The 14,969-nt window shown below is 41.7% G+C and overlaps 1 protein-coding gene across 1 annotated transcript; it reads right to left on the reverse strand.

The window, feature by feature from the left end:
• Positions 1 to 762: 762 nt before the first annotated feature.
• Positions 763 to 12,997, reverse strand: LOC133124791 (polyunsaturated fatty acid 5-lipoxygenase-like). The gene is made up of 15 exons (XM_061236276.1): positions 12,880 to 12,997; positions 12,192 to 12,335; positions 11,899 to 12,100; positions 11,474 to 11,555; positions 10,521 to 10,643; positions 9,135 to 9,241; positions 7,813 to 7,985; positions 7,284 to 7,427; positions 6,442 to 6,645; positions 5,975 to 6,065; positions 4,090 to 4,255; positions 3,571 to 3,692; positions 3,376 to 3,476; positions 2,730 to 2,900; positions 763 to 942 (listed from the first exon to the last, which is right to left on the reverse strand). The coding sequence occupies exons 1-15, from the start codon at positions 12,919 to 12,921 to the stop codon at positions 763 to 765; spliced, it is 2,052 nt and encodes a 683-aa protein (XP_061092260.1). The 5' UTR covers positions 12,922 to 12,997.
• Between the last annotated feature and the right edge of the window lie 1,972 nt (positions 12,998 to 14,969).

Genomic DNA, 14,969 nt, shown 5'->3' on the forward strand with positions numbered 1-14,969 from the left:
AATGATTCTCAAAAGTTCTGCAAGGAGGAATGTTCAAAAATCCCAGCTATTGTGTTCTCTAACCATATTCCAAATTATAAGAAAAAGACTCAGGGCTGTCCTCTTTTCCAGGGATGTTTGCACAAAGTATTAAACCAGGGGTGCCAATAATTGTGAAACCTGTTTTTTGTGGATGTTTTTTTGGTTGATTCCAGTTAATCATTAATATAGCACCAATTTACACATGCACAGTAATTTACATGTTGGAAAATAAAGCTGTATTTCTTTGTAGGTTACAGCATTGTTTGTGCATATTTATCAAGGGAGCCAATAATTATTGAACCAATAACAATCTTAATTTGTATAGTCTAGTAGTGAAACAGAACGTGATGGAATGACACTGTATAGTTCCTTAAGAATGAGATTGACTCAATAAAGTAAAATTGTATTGCCAATTTCACCTAACAATTATTGATTTTATGTACAATAATTGTTAGGGGTGGCAATAACTTCTCAGAAAAAATTCTATGACTAAATCAAAAACATTGAAAGCATGAGAGTAAATGTATTGATGGTTTTCCCATAAGTTGGAACATAAAATAGAGATCATTATCCATCTTGTTTTTATATGCATTTGTATTAAGGGAGCCAATAATTCTGGAGCCTACTGAAAGTATTATGGACTACACTCCTGATTGTCTAAAATACTGCACACACAAAGGAAAATAAGCAAGGTAATACTTGAGCTATCACTATCTAATTGGGTCAATTTGACTATAGAACCTAAATGGTAATGCTGTTCTCTACACGGCTTGGACACAGGTAGAGGTACTGCAACTCCAGACCTTCATTCTTCTTCATGATCTTCTTCTCGATGTCCTGTAGCTCCTCTTGGAAGCTTTTGATCACCTCCTTTGCCCGAGGTTCAGTAAAGTACTCATCCACGTACTGACCAATGGGGATCTTGCAGATGCATTGAAACAGACAGTGAACACAAAGTGGAAGAGTGAGTCAGAAAATATCTCTCAAGTACAAGCACTAGCCTTCCATAGTGAGAGAGTGACATTTAGACTGATTTAAAGACTTTTTAAAGACTGGTTTCTTGTATTACTATAATGCTTTGTATATCAAAGTGACTGTATAGATGTAGAGATGTATCAATTACAAATCCACCAAAGTTGAAGATACACTTAGCAATATAAATAGCTATAATAACACACATTTCAAGTCAGACATGTATAGAATGTATAGAAAACAATGTCTTTATTATCTTACTCAATTAGCAAATCTGGAAATTAGTCAAATTGTCGATAATTATTGTCTTCTTCATCAAAAAAGAAATCAAAATAATAGTAAGTCTAAAAATTGTTTTTTGAGGTGGAGGCAAAATAGTTGATGAACGTTCCTGACATTCATGTGCCACTGTATTGCTGATTTGTTGCTCTCATCAAAAGACCAACTGATCGTTGTTCACTTGATCATTCATTTTTTCAATACAATATAGATGGAATCTTTCTCAATATATGTTTCCATTTATCATTGTATCATTTATCATTTATCATTATTCACTGCCTTGTGGGCTGAATAAATGTATCTGTGGTCCGTGGATAAACCAACAAGGTCTATCACATCAAAAGATAATCTAGGGATGTATAGTAATTAATTACTGGCTTTATCCAATGTTCTGGAAAGATATGCAAATTAACACATATTTTAAGTAGATAATGCATCATTTGCATATTTAAACATAAAAATTCAGAAAACTTTTAATACAAAAAATAATAGTCTTTATGTAAGTAACCAACTGAGGAAGTTTCATGGTGATATCTATTAGGTAAAATGTTTTACCCTTTTTAACTTTTCTGGTGGAGCCAAAAAAAGTCCCCTGCTATATTTTGCTCCCCTTCGCGTTATTTGCTCGTAGCTCGGGCTGTGGTTGGGCTGTGGTTGACAGAGACATGTTCTTTATGCGCCTGAGTCTCCTGAACACGTAGAGACCAACCCCAAGTCGATCAGAGCTTCCTACGCTGAGCTATGGTAACTTTCCCGCACCTACTGCACAATACCTCCGGAAAACCGCAGGCATTCACTGGTAGGGGGTAGGTGCGGAAAAGTGACCAAAAGCTTGGCCTAGGAAGGTCTGATCGACTCAGGGTTGATCTCTACATGTTCAGGAGACTCAGGCACATAACAATAACCACAGGCTCATGTCTCTAGCACCCCCACAGCCCGACCTACAAGCGAATCATGCGAAGGGTAGCAAAATATGGCAGGGGACTTTTTTTGGCAAAACTCCGGTTTTGAACAAAAGCAGTCCATACCTTTAGGAGGTGATAACCACTAATAAGCTGCCAAACCAAAAGGTCTATCATATCAAAACATAATCTAGGGATGTATAGGACTAAAAAAATCACATCTAGAATTTGCCCACCCAGATGGTACCAAATCGTCCAATTTTGGGGTTTGGCCCAAGGACTATCTGGTCCATTATCAATTTCTGTTGAAATGCCTCTGTGCACAAGCCCAACACCAGATATTCAGTTCCACACTGAAGTGTGAATTAGACTGATGTATTCATCCCAGCCCACTATACTTAATGTATAGAAGCTGATCTGTCCATGTCAACAACCAGGTCTCTTTCAGTCAGATTGGGATGCAGGAAAATGTGTATCCTATACTGTAGATTCTTCAGTCAGATATACCAATCATGTGCAGGCTCAGTGTGCTGTCGTGTCAGGTTGTTGGCTTACCGCATCAGGCTGGGATCGGCCCAAATGCCAAGTGATTGCCATCTCCATACAGGTTTGGCTGACATCAGGGAGGCTGTTCATGATCATCTCCATGGTGACTGCATTCTTGTCAGTGGGAGGAGGCTGGCGCAGAGTGCAGGGGGTGTTGGGAACCCAGGCACACCAGTCAAACTAAGACCAGAGAGAGACGGTTCAGCCAGTTTGGAACGGCCTGTCACATTTGGTTGGCCTGCCGCATTGCTGCACTTTCCATGTTCTCCTCACTCCTCAGCCCTCCCCCACCACATTCAACCCTGACACCACATGACTTTGTTTTTTCTTTGAGAGGAAGGTAGCTGGCGTCTGCAATTCCTTCTAGATGGAGTCCCCAAATACAACAGTTAACCCTCTCCCCAGACAACCTTCCCTCTCTGCCCATCCTACTCCCCAATCCTCCCTCTCAATGTTCTCCCGTAGATGCCGACTTCTCTCAACTCCTGCTATCCCACCATGTGTGTATGTGTAGTAGAGGTATTTATGCAGGAGATATGATTATATCATCCTTCTACAGTATGGTCATGAAACTGTCCATTATTAGTGCCAGTGTGTGAGTGTAGGCATGAACCTGTTGTCATCAGTGGCAGTGTGTGTCCGTGTGGGCACAAACCTGTCCGTTATTAGTGGCAGCATGCTGTACAGAGGCAGTGAAGATCACCACACTTAAAAGGGTGATCAGCTCCTCCTTGCTTGTCAGCTCACTTGGTAGACCTGCAACAAAGAGTACAGTAATGAAGTGACTCATCTGGCACATGTACATTTCTAATTCTTAATAGTATCACAAAGTGCATCATGTGAGACAGACCAAATTGAGGGATATCCCCATATCCCTCCTGAGTAATGTCCCGTATCCAGGCCTGAAGTTCAGAGTCTTGGAGCACCTCATTGTCACTGGCATAATACAGAGACACCACTCCTGAGACAAAACTGAGAGAAGAAAGGATTCATCAAGGGAGGGAAAGGAGATGACAGCTCTGTGTGTTTTAATAACCTAACTCAGTACCTTTTCCACCTTCAACATACCGGCCAACTGCCACAACCCTGACACCTCAACGACATCCCATTCTTTTTACACATTTGTGTGACGTGCACTTTATTTACAGCTAATGCAGAGCCCTTTTGGAATCTGTCAATACCACTTAATGTACAGTATATATACACCCAGAGTAACTGCTTTTTAATAAAATGGTACCAGACCCATGTCTTGAGATTAGGTGGGGCTTTCGCCTTACCTTTTTACCGTGTGTGGGTGTGTATGTGTGCATGAGAGTGTGCTTGTGTATGTAAGTATCCTGCTAGGAGTCTCACTCAGTTGACAATATACCTGTGGATGGCATCCCACATCATCAAGCTGTCCTCCATGTAGTAGTAGCCTTTCAACTTTGTTACCCCACGGTCATGGAAATCCAGGTTTGGCTGGAGGGATCTGTATGTCAGAAACTTATACTCACGCTGGGCCAGGATCAAAAGTCCTTCACCACCTGTGGATGCTGCCTATGAGACAGTGAAGAGGGGGAAGACTACTCATTACCCCTGTAAGGTGGACTTTTGAGCAACACCAAGTTGCATCTCCTCTCCCTTATCTGGAGTTGTATTAAAATCCCATTGCCCACACACCACTGCAGTCTAATTTGAACCCTCAGCTGAACCTCAACTTTAAAGCCACGGATGCGGATCTCGTGGCCCCCTTCCCCTACCAGCCTGGGAGGAACAGGTGGGCAGGACAACACTGGACACTTACAAAATAACTGATCTGCATCCCGGACCACGGTAGGTCTTCTGGATCTGAGGGAAACAACCTGTACAATATGGATTGACAACATTTTATGTAGCAGGTGCTTGCAAATGACTTGGAATGATGAGATAGAGGACTATGAATAATATCCACGGATGGTAGCACTGCTGCCTCACAGCAAGGAGGTTGTGGGTTCGAATCCCGGTTGGCCAGGGCCTATCTGTGTGGAGTTTGCATGTTCTCCACGTGTTCGCATGGGTACTCCGGTTTCCTTCCACAGTCCAAAGACATGCAGGTTAGGCTGATTGGAGAGTCTAAATTGCCCGTTGGTATGAGTGTGTGAGTGAATGGTGTGTGTGCCCTGCGATGGACTGGCAACCTGTCCAGGGTGTATTCCTGCCTTTTGCCCAATGTATGCTGGGATAGGCTCCAGCCCCCCTGTGACCCTGTTCAGGATAAGCGGGTTAAGATGATGGATGGTATGAGGGAGTTTATGATATGGAAATGTATGGCTACATAATAATACATCATGCCTACATAAAAACATTTGGAATAGAGATGGCCCACACCTTGGAATCCTCACAGTAGGATAAAGTATTTCATTACAATCATTAGATTTTGGAAAAGCTTATTTGGGGGTATCTTGGTGGCCCATTCTCACCCAGACTTTGTTTGGGCAAACAAAGGGAACTGGGGAGTGTGGAAAGCTTGCTCAGGAAATCCGAAGGGCCGTTCGCAGAGAATCTGACTTACATGTGTTTTGACTGTGGGAGGAAACTGGAGTAGCCAGAGGACACCCACACAGACACGGAGAGAAAATGCTAACTCCTCACAGAAAGGCCCAGGCCGGGATTCAAACCCAGGACTCCAGGTGCTATCCACTGTGCTAAATGTATTTCCTCAACTGTATTCCCCCAATTATTGGCACCCCTGGTTTAATACTTACAAAGTATGACAGCCATGAGTCTTTTCCTATAATTTGTGATAAGGAGACCACATGCACGCAAGCCTCACATTACCACGTGCAATGCCAAGTGTCGGCTGGAGTGATGTAAAACATGCCGCCACTGGACTGGAGCAGTGGAAACGTGTTCTCCGGAGTGATGAATCATGCTTCACTATCTGGCAGTAGGATGGGCAAATCTTGGTTAGGCAGATGCCAGGAGAACACTACCTACCCGAATGCATAGTGCCCACTGTACAGTTTGGTGGAGGAGGGATAATGGAGGGATAACCACCTCAACCCCATTGAACACCTTTGGGATGGCCAACTTCATATTAATGCCCATGGTTTTGGAATGGGATGTCCAACAAGCTCATATAGGTGTGATGGTCAGGTGTCCACATACTTTTGGCCATATAGTGTACCAACCACCCAGTAAAGAACTACAGCATAAAATGTAGATAATTATATTTTTTCTGTAAATGAAACAAACCAAACCCAAAGAAATGCAACAGAAACGGAGGGAAGAACATACCTTTTGGAAGACTCCATCGGAAGAGATGAGCTGAGCCCGTCCTCGAGTGTTTATTTCCAGGGTGTAGTGCAGGTGAGGTGTCAGTAGCTTAAGTTGCAGGCAGGGATAGGGAAAGAGAGGTGTACTGTGATGCATTGATAGAGAAAAATATATATTACAATATTTGCAATATGTGCATTTGCAAGCACATACTACGTTAAATGTATATTCAATTTCATAACTTGTATGAAGACATTTCAAAGCTGAGTATACAGCATACTATAAAAAACAGCCAGTGTAGGTTGCAAGGTAGATGTGCAAACCAACAGTATGTTCACCAAAATTACAATTGCACAAATAAGAATAATTCTTTGTTTCGCAATAAGACCATCTTTCACTTAGGGTCTTCACACCAGTGTGAAAATAAATGGGAATTGGTCTGTGGATACATTTTGTATTCATTCCCACCCTTCCACAGTCTCACCTTATAGACCGGGTGCACAGCAGGTAGCTGGCGGAGTGTAGCCACACAGAAAACTTCTATCAACAGGTGGGTGCGCAGCAGGTGAGACAGCACCTGGAACACCTGGAACTCAGCATGACGAACCCCAATTTTGGCAAGCAACCAGGCCAAAGGCGGGTCGCTGGGAAGGAATATGGGTTTGTCCACACCTGGAGTCTGTCCCAACTTGGAGATGGTGGGGAAAGAGGGAATATCTTCAAGGTAATTGGTATTAACATGATTGTATAGGTCTATATGAATTATGTGTTGGTAGTGTGCTTTTTACATTGGGATAAGAGTCTGATGTCTACAGTGTACTCCGTGACATTCAGGTGTATCATAGTAGCTTTCAGCATATTACACCAGTGGTAATTAAGTCACTAGCTACGAAGTTTTGGACTGCTTTCACAGTTATTTTACTGACATTCAAAACTACATGGACTACCACTGGTGTATTTGCAAACCTACAAGATGACTTTGCTCTCAAAGTGCAGGTTATCTAGTGGAAGAATTTCAAAGTGATTTCCATTGAGTGCCACTGAAAGACCTACCAACCCATCAGTCGCAGTCTCAATACTTAAGTCAAACATACAAGTGCACCTTCCCAGTCAGGCATATAATAGGTTATTGTCTAGATATAGCTGGGGAGAGCATGTTATATGCACACACCAACTTGCGTGTTATAAAAATATAACATGCAAGTTGGTGTGTGCAGTGTGAACTTGGACATGCAAGTTTGAGCATGCAGTGTAGACTTGCAAGTGAGTGCACAGGGTTTGCTGGGACATATGGGACAAGTAGATGTACTGGATCTTTTTTCGTACCTGTATCGCCAGTGGAATGAGTCCGCGCTCAGGATGGTCATATAGCAGACAGAGGGGAGCAGTCACATGTTGTGCCTTGCCTTCTATCACATTGGGAGGTATACCATCCAAAATGGCGTGATCCACTAGGTACACATTTCCTGCCTTCAGTACAGATGGGAATATGGAGGGTTAAATCACAACCCTTTGTTTCTCATTTGCAGCTGATCAATAACAGAGAAAGAGCATTCATCCCTTGCCTGGTTGAAAATTTTCTGAACCCTTGTCACGCAAATACTGCTCCTTTTAACCCCCGAGATAACAAAATAATGAGATTGAGGCACCCAATCTGCAGAAATCCCTATGGATGCTAGCATTGTAAACTGTAAACAACAACAGATTGTTTTTGAACAATGTTTTTGAAATTAACAAGATGATTTGACCAGTGAGAGGGATTTTTCACATAAAGAGTGGTCACTGTGTGGAACTAGAGACTCTAAATAGGTTATATGAATGAATGACATGACCACTCAAGTCAGCGAAAGGCAACCTTTATCTCTTGGTCCAGGGAGGTGTGTTCCCCCAGAGCACTCTGCACCATGTCGGCTGTGACCGGAAAGTTTTCTGGCAGCACACTGCAGCGTTTGATTGAGCGTGGGTTTGGACCATTCAGGAACTGGTAGCAAAAGAACCAGTCCTCTGTCCAATGGTTCATTGCATACTCTGAGAGAGAGAGAGAGAGTGAGAGAGAGTGAGAGAGACAGAGAGAGAGAAAATGTGACACATTATACATATAACATAAAATACTTATGTTAACAGGGACTGAATGACTTGAGGTGCGTCCCATAACGGTGTAAACAAGCAAAGCGTCATCAAGTGAATCGACCCTTCTCTATATATAGACATTTTTTTTTACTTCTATCCACTTCTATCCTAGTTATGGATGTGATGCTTTGACTTGTGGAAGAACCTATGCACTTGTAAGTCGCTTTGGATTAAAAGCGTCTGCCAAATGACAAAAATGTAAAATGTAAAAAGTTATGCTGCATTGTGTGTTCAGAGATGGTAGCTTAGAATACACAATGGAGCCACAGTCACAACACTGGACAGACCTAAGCTATGCCTAGGTAGACATCATGGGTCTATAAAATAGCATATATTTTATACAAAAAAAAAAAGTTTCCTGAAAAGCTCCTGAAAAAAACACACTCACCCAAATGCAGAGGTGAGGTCCCCCACGCTTGTTGCTAAAGCAAAGGCATCGTAAAATAGATTGTACAGATACAACCATGAGTTTTGACGGTTAAAGTGTTATAGAATATCAAGGAATATAAAGAAAATCAGTATTCTCCTTAAAACACTGCAGCCTAGCCTATATTGTACATTCTGATAATACATGTATGCTATTTTATTTATTGGTATAGCAACATTTATAATATCCAGGCTATTTCTTTCTTGGTTGTGGAAAATACTTGTTTTAAAGACTTTCGTTCTTGACATTCTCAGGAATATCTATCTAACTAAGTATCCTGTTTTGTGGAACAGGCCCTGGTCTAGGTCTTACTCTATCTCAGACTCAGATGAGGTGGTATTGACTGCAAGACTGGATCACTGGTATGGTATCGAGACTGGCAGCCTGATTCAGCAGCTGACAACTTTTAATTTTGAAACAGAAATGTATACTGAAATGTATGGATACATCCATTTGCCCTTTTAACATAAGTATTAACACATAATTACAAGTATTGCCTTCATTATTATGTTCATTTGTATAACTGTAACTTTGAAATAAAAACACTGATATTCTTTTTGATTCATTATACTGGTGGTGGTAATCACCTTGGATCCAAAATATATATATCATCAATTTACCAGAAATGGGACTTCTAATTTTCCAATAGGTGCGCTTGAAGTCATCAAGATCATTCCAAGACTCTCCAAATTTTATGGCAAGTTTCTTTAGAGCCAGCTCACCCAACCTGGGAGGGAAAAGGACAAAGGAAAAGCATGATGATTTGTTAATAAAGAAATGATTAATTTCATGAGAAAATTTGAGTGAAATAATGTGTTACATTTTGGAAGATGCGCGGGGTAGGGGGATTTTAACAAAATAAAAATGTGATAGAGTAATTCAACACTCTACTATAGCCATACTTCTGGAAGGCACTGTATGTTTGTTACTCCATACCCTCTCCCAGTTACTGAAATACTCTACAGTAGTGCCGTGTCCTATACAAATCAGATTAATAAAGGCAGTGATCAGCATTTAATCTCTCAGTCAAATCTTTGTCTCCGTGAACAGTTGAGCATGTGGATGTAGAACATGCATTGACCACTTTACTAGGTAGACCAGTACACCAGCTTGTTAATACAAATATTTAATCAGCCAATCATGTGGCAGCAACTAAATGCATAAAGCATGCAGACATGGTCAAGAGATTCAGCTGTTTTTCAGACCAAATGTCAGAATAGGGAAGAAATGTGATCTAAATGACTTTGACCATGATTTTTGGTGCCAAACATGGTCGAAATTGCTGATCTCCAGGGATTTTGAGATCTTGAGTTTGCAGAGAATTGTGTGAAAAACAAAAAAATATCCAGTAAGCAGAAGTTCTGTGGGCAAAAATGCATTGTTAATGAAAGAGGTCAGAGGAGAAGGGCAAGACTAGTCAAATTTGACAGAAAGGTGACAGTAACGCAAATAACCACACATTACAACAGTGGTATGCAGAAAAGCATCTCTGAACAAACAACGTGTCAAACCTTTACATTACATTACGTGGCATTTAGCAGACGCTCTTATCCAGAGCGACGTACAACAAAGTGCAAATCAAACACAAGAACAAGTGCAAAAGTGGACCTGAGAGGACAGTACAGTTCCGATTCCTAGTGTACAGAACATACAGAAATTCAGAACCCTTGAAGAGTACAATCAACTTTCAATCTAGCATACCACAGTTGGCAGCTAGAATACAACAACAGCCAATAAAAACAACAATACCTATACAAGTACCGATATCTATACATAAGTGCCATTACGGTCTTTAGGCTAATCACAGTGATTGTGGAGGAGGTGCCAGACGGCACGAAGTGGCAGAACGGAGGGGTCTTGTTGGTGGATAAGCTACAACAACAGAAGTCTAAATAATAAGTCTAATAAATACCTAATAAAGTATTCACTGAGTGTATCTCGCCATAGAAAAATTTATATCTTACAGCCCTGTTTTGCAGTGATTCAAGAGCACAGAAATAACTCACGCATAATACAGTGCAGCTTGATAGTCACTTCTTTTCTCATTGTCAAAACGCACATCCTGTGGCAGCTCTTTCTCTGATTCAACATCAAGACATCTGGGCATATCCAGGGCAAATTGCTTCCACCTGCAGGGATAATAATTACAGGTGAAAAGTGTACTCAGAGAAATAAAAGGCACACAATATACATTCCCCCTGAAGCTTGTGATCTCCAGTGATTACTAGCTTCAGGTGCCAAAAAGCAAGTCCATTCAAAACTATAAATGTGTCCTGGTGAAATTATACTATTTTGGACAGTATTCACACTGAACTAATGACTCTCAAAGGAGCAATTTCCATGATTTTATGAGTGGGACAAAAGAAAATATGTTAATTCATTCATTATCCTAACCCGCTTATCCTGAACAGGGTCGCAGGGGGGCTGGAGCCTATCCCAGCATACATTGGGTGAAAGGCAGGAATACACCCTGGACAGGTCGCCAGTCTATCGCAGGGCACACACACCATTCACTCACACACTCATACCTATGGTGAATTTAGACTCTCCAATCAGCCTAACCTGCATGTCTTTGGACTGTGGGAGGAGTACCCGGAGGAAACCCACGCAAACATGTGGAGAACATGCAAAGTCCACACAGAGAGGCCCCGGTCGACCGGGACTCAAACCCAGGACCTCCTTGCTGTGAGGCGGCAGTGCTACCTACTGTACCCACTGCACCATCTGTCCTTCATATTTAGGTACCCAGTGTACATGCTCTGGTGCCAAATAAAGCCCTATAGTCAAACATGGTAGCCTCCATGAATTGGCTTCATGCACCATTGAATAGCTCCCTTATATGCAGTGTCAATGGCATCTCAATGGCATGGAAATGCACAGGGCCTACAGTACAAAAAAACATCCACAGCTCCTGTATGTAACATTTAACTCCAAACAGCAATTAATGAGGCTCACTGACCGGTATATTTTCTGTCTTTCTTGGAGCTCAGTCTCTCGGTGTGCCAATAACAGTGGTAAGGAATCATCACTGAGCTTCTTTGCTGCAGAGACAGAAAGACATAATTTGGAAAATATGATAATAAATTTCAACCAGCAAACAGTCATTGAGATGATTTAGCAGCTGCATTGGGATGAGCGTTCAAACCTAGAGTAACTTTCCAAAAACAATCAGTACATTACACAAAAGCAGTAAATACAATTCCAAGGGGAAGATATGGAAGATATGGATATAAGTGGCAGATATGAAAAAAGCAAATTGATAGCTGCACCTATGTCCTATTTTGCTGAGTAGTCTCTTAGTCTCAGCATCCTGATCTTTGAGCCATATTTTCCAGTGACCTTTTCCCCAAGTTTCCTGCTCATTTGACGTGTCCTCATTCTGACCTGTGCCCTCTCGCAGCTCGATGATCATGTCTCCAATAAGCCAGCGGTAACAAGGGAAGGTCAGTGCGCTGCTGCCACCTGGAGGCTTCACAGTTACATAGCGGCAGAAGAAGTTGTCCTCCACCCAGTAGTTTTGCTTTTCTAGCCTTACTAGAAGCAACTGGCCAAGGGAGGCAGCACTGCACACAATGTACTCATCTTTCTGGGAGTGAAAAGAAAAACATTCTAATCATAATAATAAATAGCCAAAACATAAAAGATTACTGAGACACACAGACAGTATATATACATACAGCCCCTTTAGAGAGATCCAGTCCAAAATTGTCCAACACAGTCTTCTCACTCTCCCCATTTTCGCCCGCCAGGGTCACATACACAGAGTTTCTGGTTCCTGAATACATAGACGTTCCAACTGCCACAGTCACCTTGTACTCCATCTGCACACAGTGACACTGAAGTGAACACTCTGATACATTAAAGTCAGTGAATGATTATGAGGTGATGACAGTTTTCTTATTTTTCAATAGTAAAAGAAATGGCACGTCACATTTTATGTTTGAAAACTATTTTCAAAATTATATTTTTGTATTGAGTAAAGGAAAGAATAAAGTGCCTTTTGATACTTTAGCTGCAGTCCTATGTTACTGTTTTTTTTACAATCACATAGCCGTTCATTTCAGAACCTTGAAGTTTTCAAAACTGTAGACACAAAAAAGACTGTCTCTCTCAAAAGGATAAGTAAAAAAGCATTACTCCTAATGCATAGTTTTAAGGAAATGGTTTACTGTAACAACATTCCAGGAGAACATGAATATATAAATAAATATTTTGACACTAATTACTTTGGAACATGAACCAATTTTACTTCATTATCGTTGGATGTTACAGTTTTTTTACAATCACTTTGGCGCTAATTGCAGAAACTTGACATGCTGGGTGCACCGACAGAACATGTAGCTCTGTAACGGCGCTCAAGACCACCTTCAGGTTCAAGGGGGTTGCAGGTGCATCAATAGATGTCATGCGCAGGCGTCCTCCTGAAAGGAAACCAGACCGTTCAACATCACGGATCAAAGTCCTGGGGTGATCAGGAAGTGATGACGAGGGCAAGAGAAGTCCGGCAGCTCCTTGCCACAACCTGACACACAGACAGTGGGTGTTTGACTCAGTCATTAAGCTCTTGGACTGAGGCAGAAAGAACTTTTCGGCAGCTGCACCCACGACTGAGCAGCCCTATATAGGAACCACTCTGCTCACTCCAGTCGGGAAAGGGGCTAGATAAGGTGGTCTAAACATAGCCTGCCTCAAAAACTCCCTTGACCAACTCCCTCAACAACCCGTAAGTGAGAACATGGGAGCACCACCCAGCCTGAGAGAGTTGCAGGATGTCATAAGGAAGATGACGAACAACAAGGCTGGACCTGATGGCAACCCAGCAGATGCCCTGAAGGAAGGTGGGCCAGATCTCCTTAGCCACATCCATGTCCTGCTCCTCAAAACATGGGAAAAGGGATGGGAGGAAGACACTAGGCAGACTGTGGAAATTACAGTGGCGTTTCCCCCCTGTCCACCACTGGGGAAACTCTTGCTCGGGTTGTGGCTAACAGAGCGGATATATTCGCCCAAATGTTGAAATACATTTCTGCTTGACCAAATACATTTTCACAATTTCAGAAATAAATTTCAGTTGTAAGTGTTCCTGTCGGGGCCTCTCTGTGCGGAGTTTGCATGTTCTCCCCGTGTTTGCGTGGGTTCCCTCCGGGTACTCTGGTTTCCTCCCACAGTCCAAAGACATGCAAGTTAGGCTAATTGGAGAGTCTAAATTGCCTGTAGGCCCGTAGTGTGTGAGTGAATGGTGTGTGTGCCCTGCGATTAACTGACGACCTGTCCAGGGGGTATTCCTGCCTTTCGTCCAATGTATGCTGGGATAGGCTTCAGCCCCCCTGCGACCCTGTTCAGGATAAGCGGGTTAGGATAATGAATGAATGAATGAATGAATTGTTCCTGTTAATACAGAATCAGAAGAGACTACTTTTTTAAAGCATTTAGTGTACAAATGTATTTCTTTTATATATGAGAACAGAATTATCTTTTGCAATGATAATCTGCTGAAGTAAGTAGGAATAGGTAGGAATCAAATATCAGGAGTCATTAGGTGGCCAGGTATTATAGAAATAAATATTTCTGTGTGAATTTGGCCAAACCATCAGGGTTAACACCTCTGCTCTGTGTCTTTGTCTATGGAAAGTATACTCATATTTGGCTGTTGAATATAGAGCACTTTTTGATAGCCATGCAGAATGATAGCCAAGATTGAATGATGTTGAAATGTCTGTTGCATACCCAACAATAAATAGCCTCATACAGGAGTCTCTTTCTCTGTGCCCACACTGTCCTTAGTGCTCATTGGCAATATATAGTTGCCGTGTTGAGAATACTTCTACATTCCGAATAATTTGTGTTTAAGATTCCAAATGAATTGTTTACACGCACGCTGAACACAATCCGATAAAGGTGTGTTTACATGCCAAGCACTTACCCTGTTTTATGGCATATAGGCCTATTGTAATTTTTTAAATTTTCATATTATCCTGTTAAACGGTTTGTCCAAAGATTTAAGGTTTAATCCGATTAAACATGGAATAAAATGCTCTATGTAAACGGGGCTAGTGACTTAGTCCTGATATAAAATCCAGCTATAACCGGTTTGAAATACCATCTACCTGCTGTATCCAAACATAGCTTGAGCTGGACAAACTATGTTGAGTACAAAGGTGGGGCAGAATAGCATGTCGAATACCTGTCGTTGGACAGACGGTTTTTTGTTATAGTTTTTGCACCCACAACATTGCTACTCCTACTACATGCAACACTACAGTCATACTAATCTTTCACACCCCATAATAATTTACTTTAAAATAAAGAAATTGTTATCTCGTAAGCCTGTTGTCGCGTGTCTCATTTTCCTGCTCACGACTTGAACGAGTCAGTCGTAACAATATAATAATATTTGAATAAATAGGATGTCTTCTGTGAATCCTGCAAGGAATTAGTTGCAGGGAGGAAAACAA

Source organism: Conger conger, chromosome 3 (assembly GCF_963514075.1).
Source record: "Conger conger chromosome 3, fConCon1.1, whole genome shotgun sequence".
Classification (NCBI taxonomy): Eukaryota; Metazoa; Chordata; class Actinopteri; order Anguilliformes; family Congridae; genus Conger; species Conger conger.

What these genes read in the sequence shown, in the direction of transcription:
- LOC133124791 (XM_061236276.1), bottom strand. Translation starts at nt 12,921, where the DNA reads ATGACATCTATTGATGCACCTGCAACCCCCTTGAACCTGAAG. An exon ending in CTGTGCACCCGGTCTATAAG is followed by an intron (nt 6,066 to 6,441) that starts GTGAGACTGTGG and finishes CTGCAACTTAAG; the next exon opens with CTACTGACACCTCACCTGCA. An exon ending in CTGCCACTAATAACGGACAG is followed by an intron (nt 2,901 to 3,375) that starts GTTTGTGCCCAC and finishes CTCTGGTCTTAG; the next exon opens with TTTGACTGGTGTGCCTGGGT.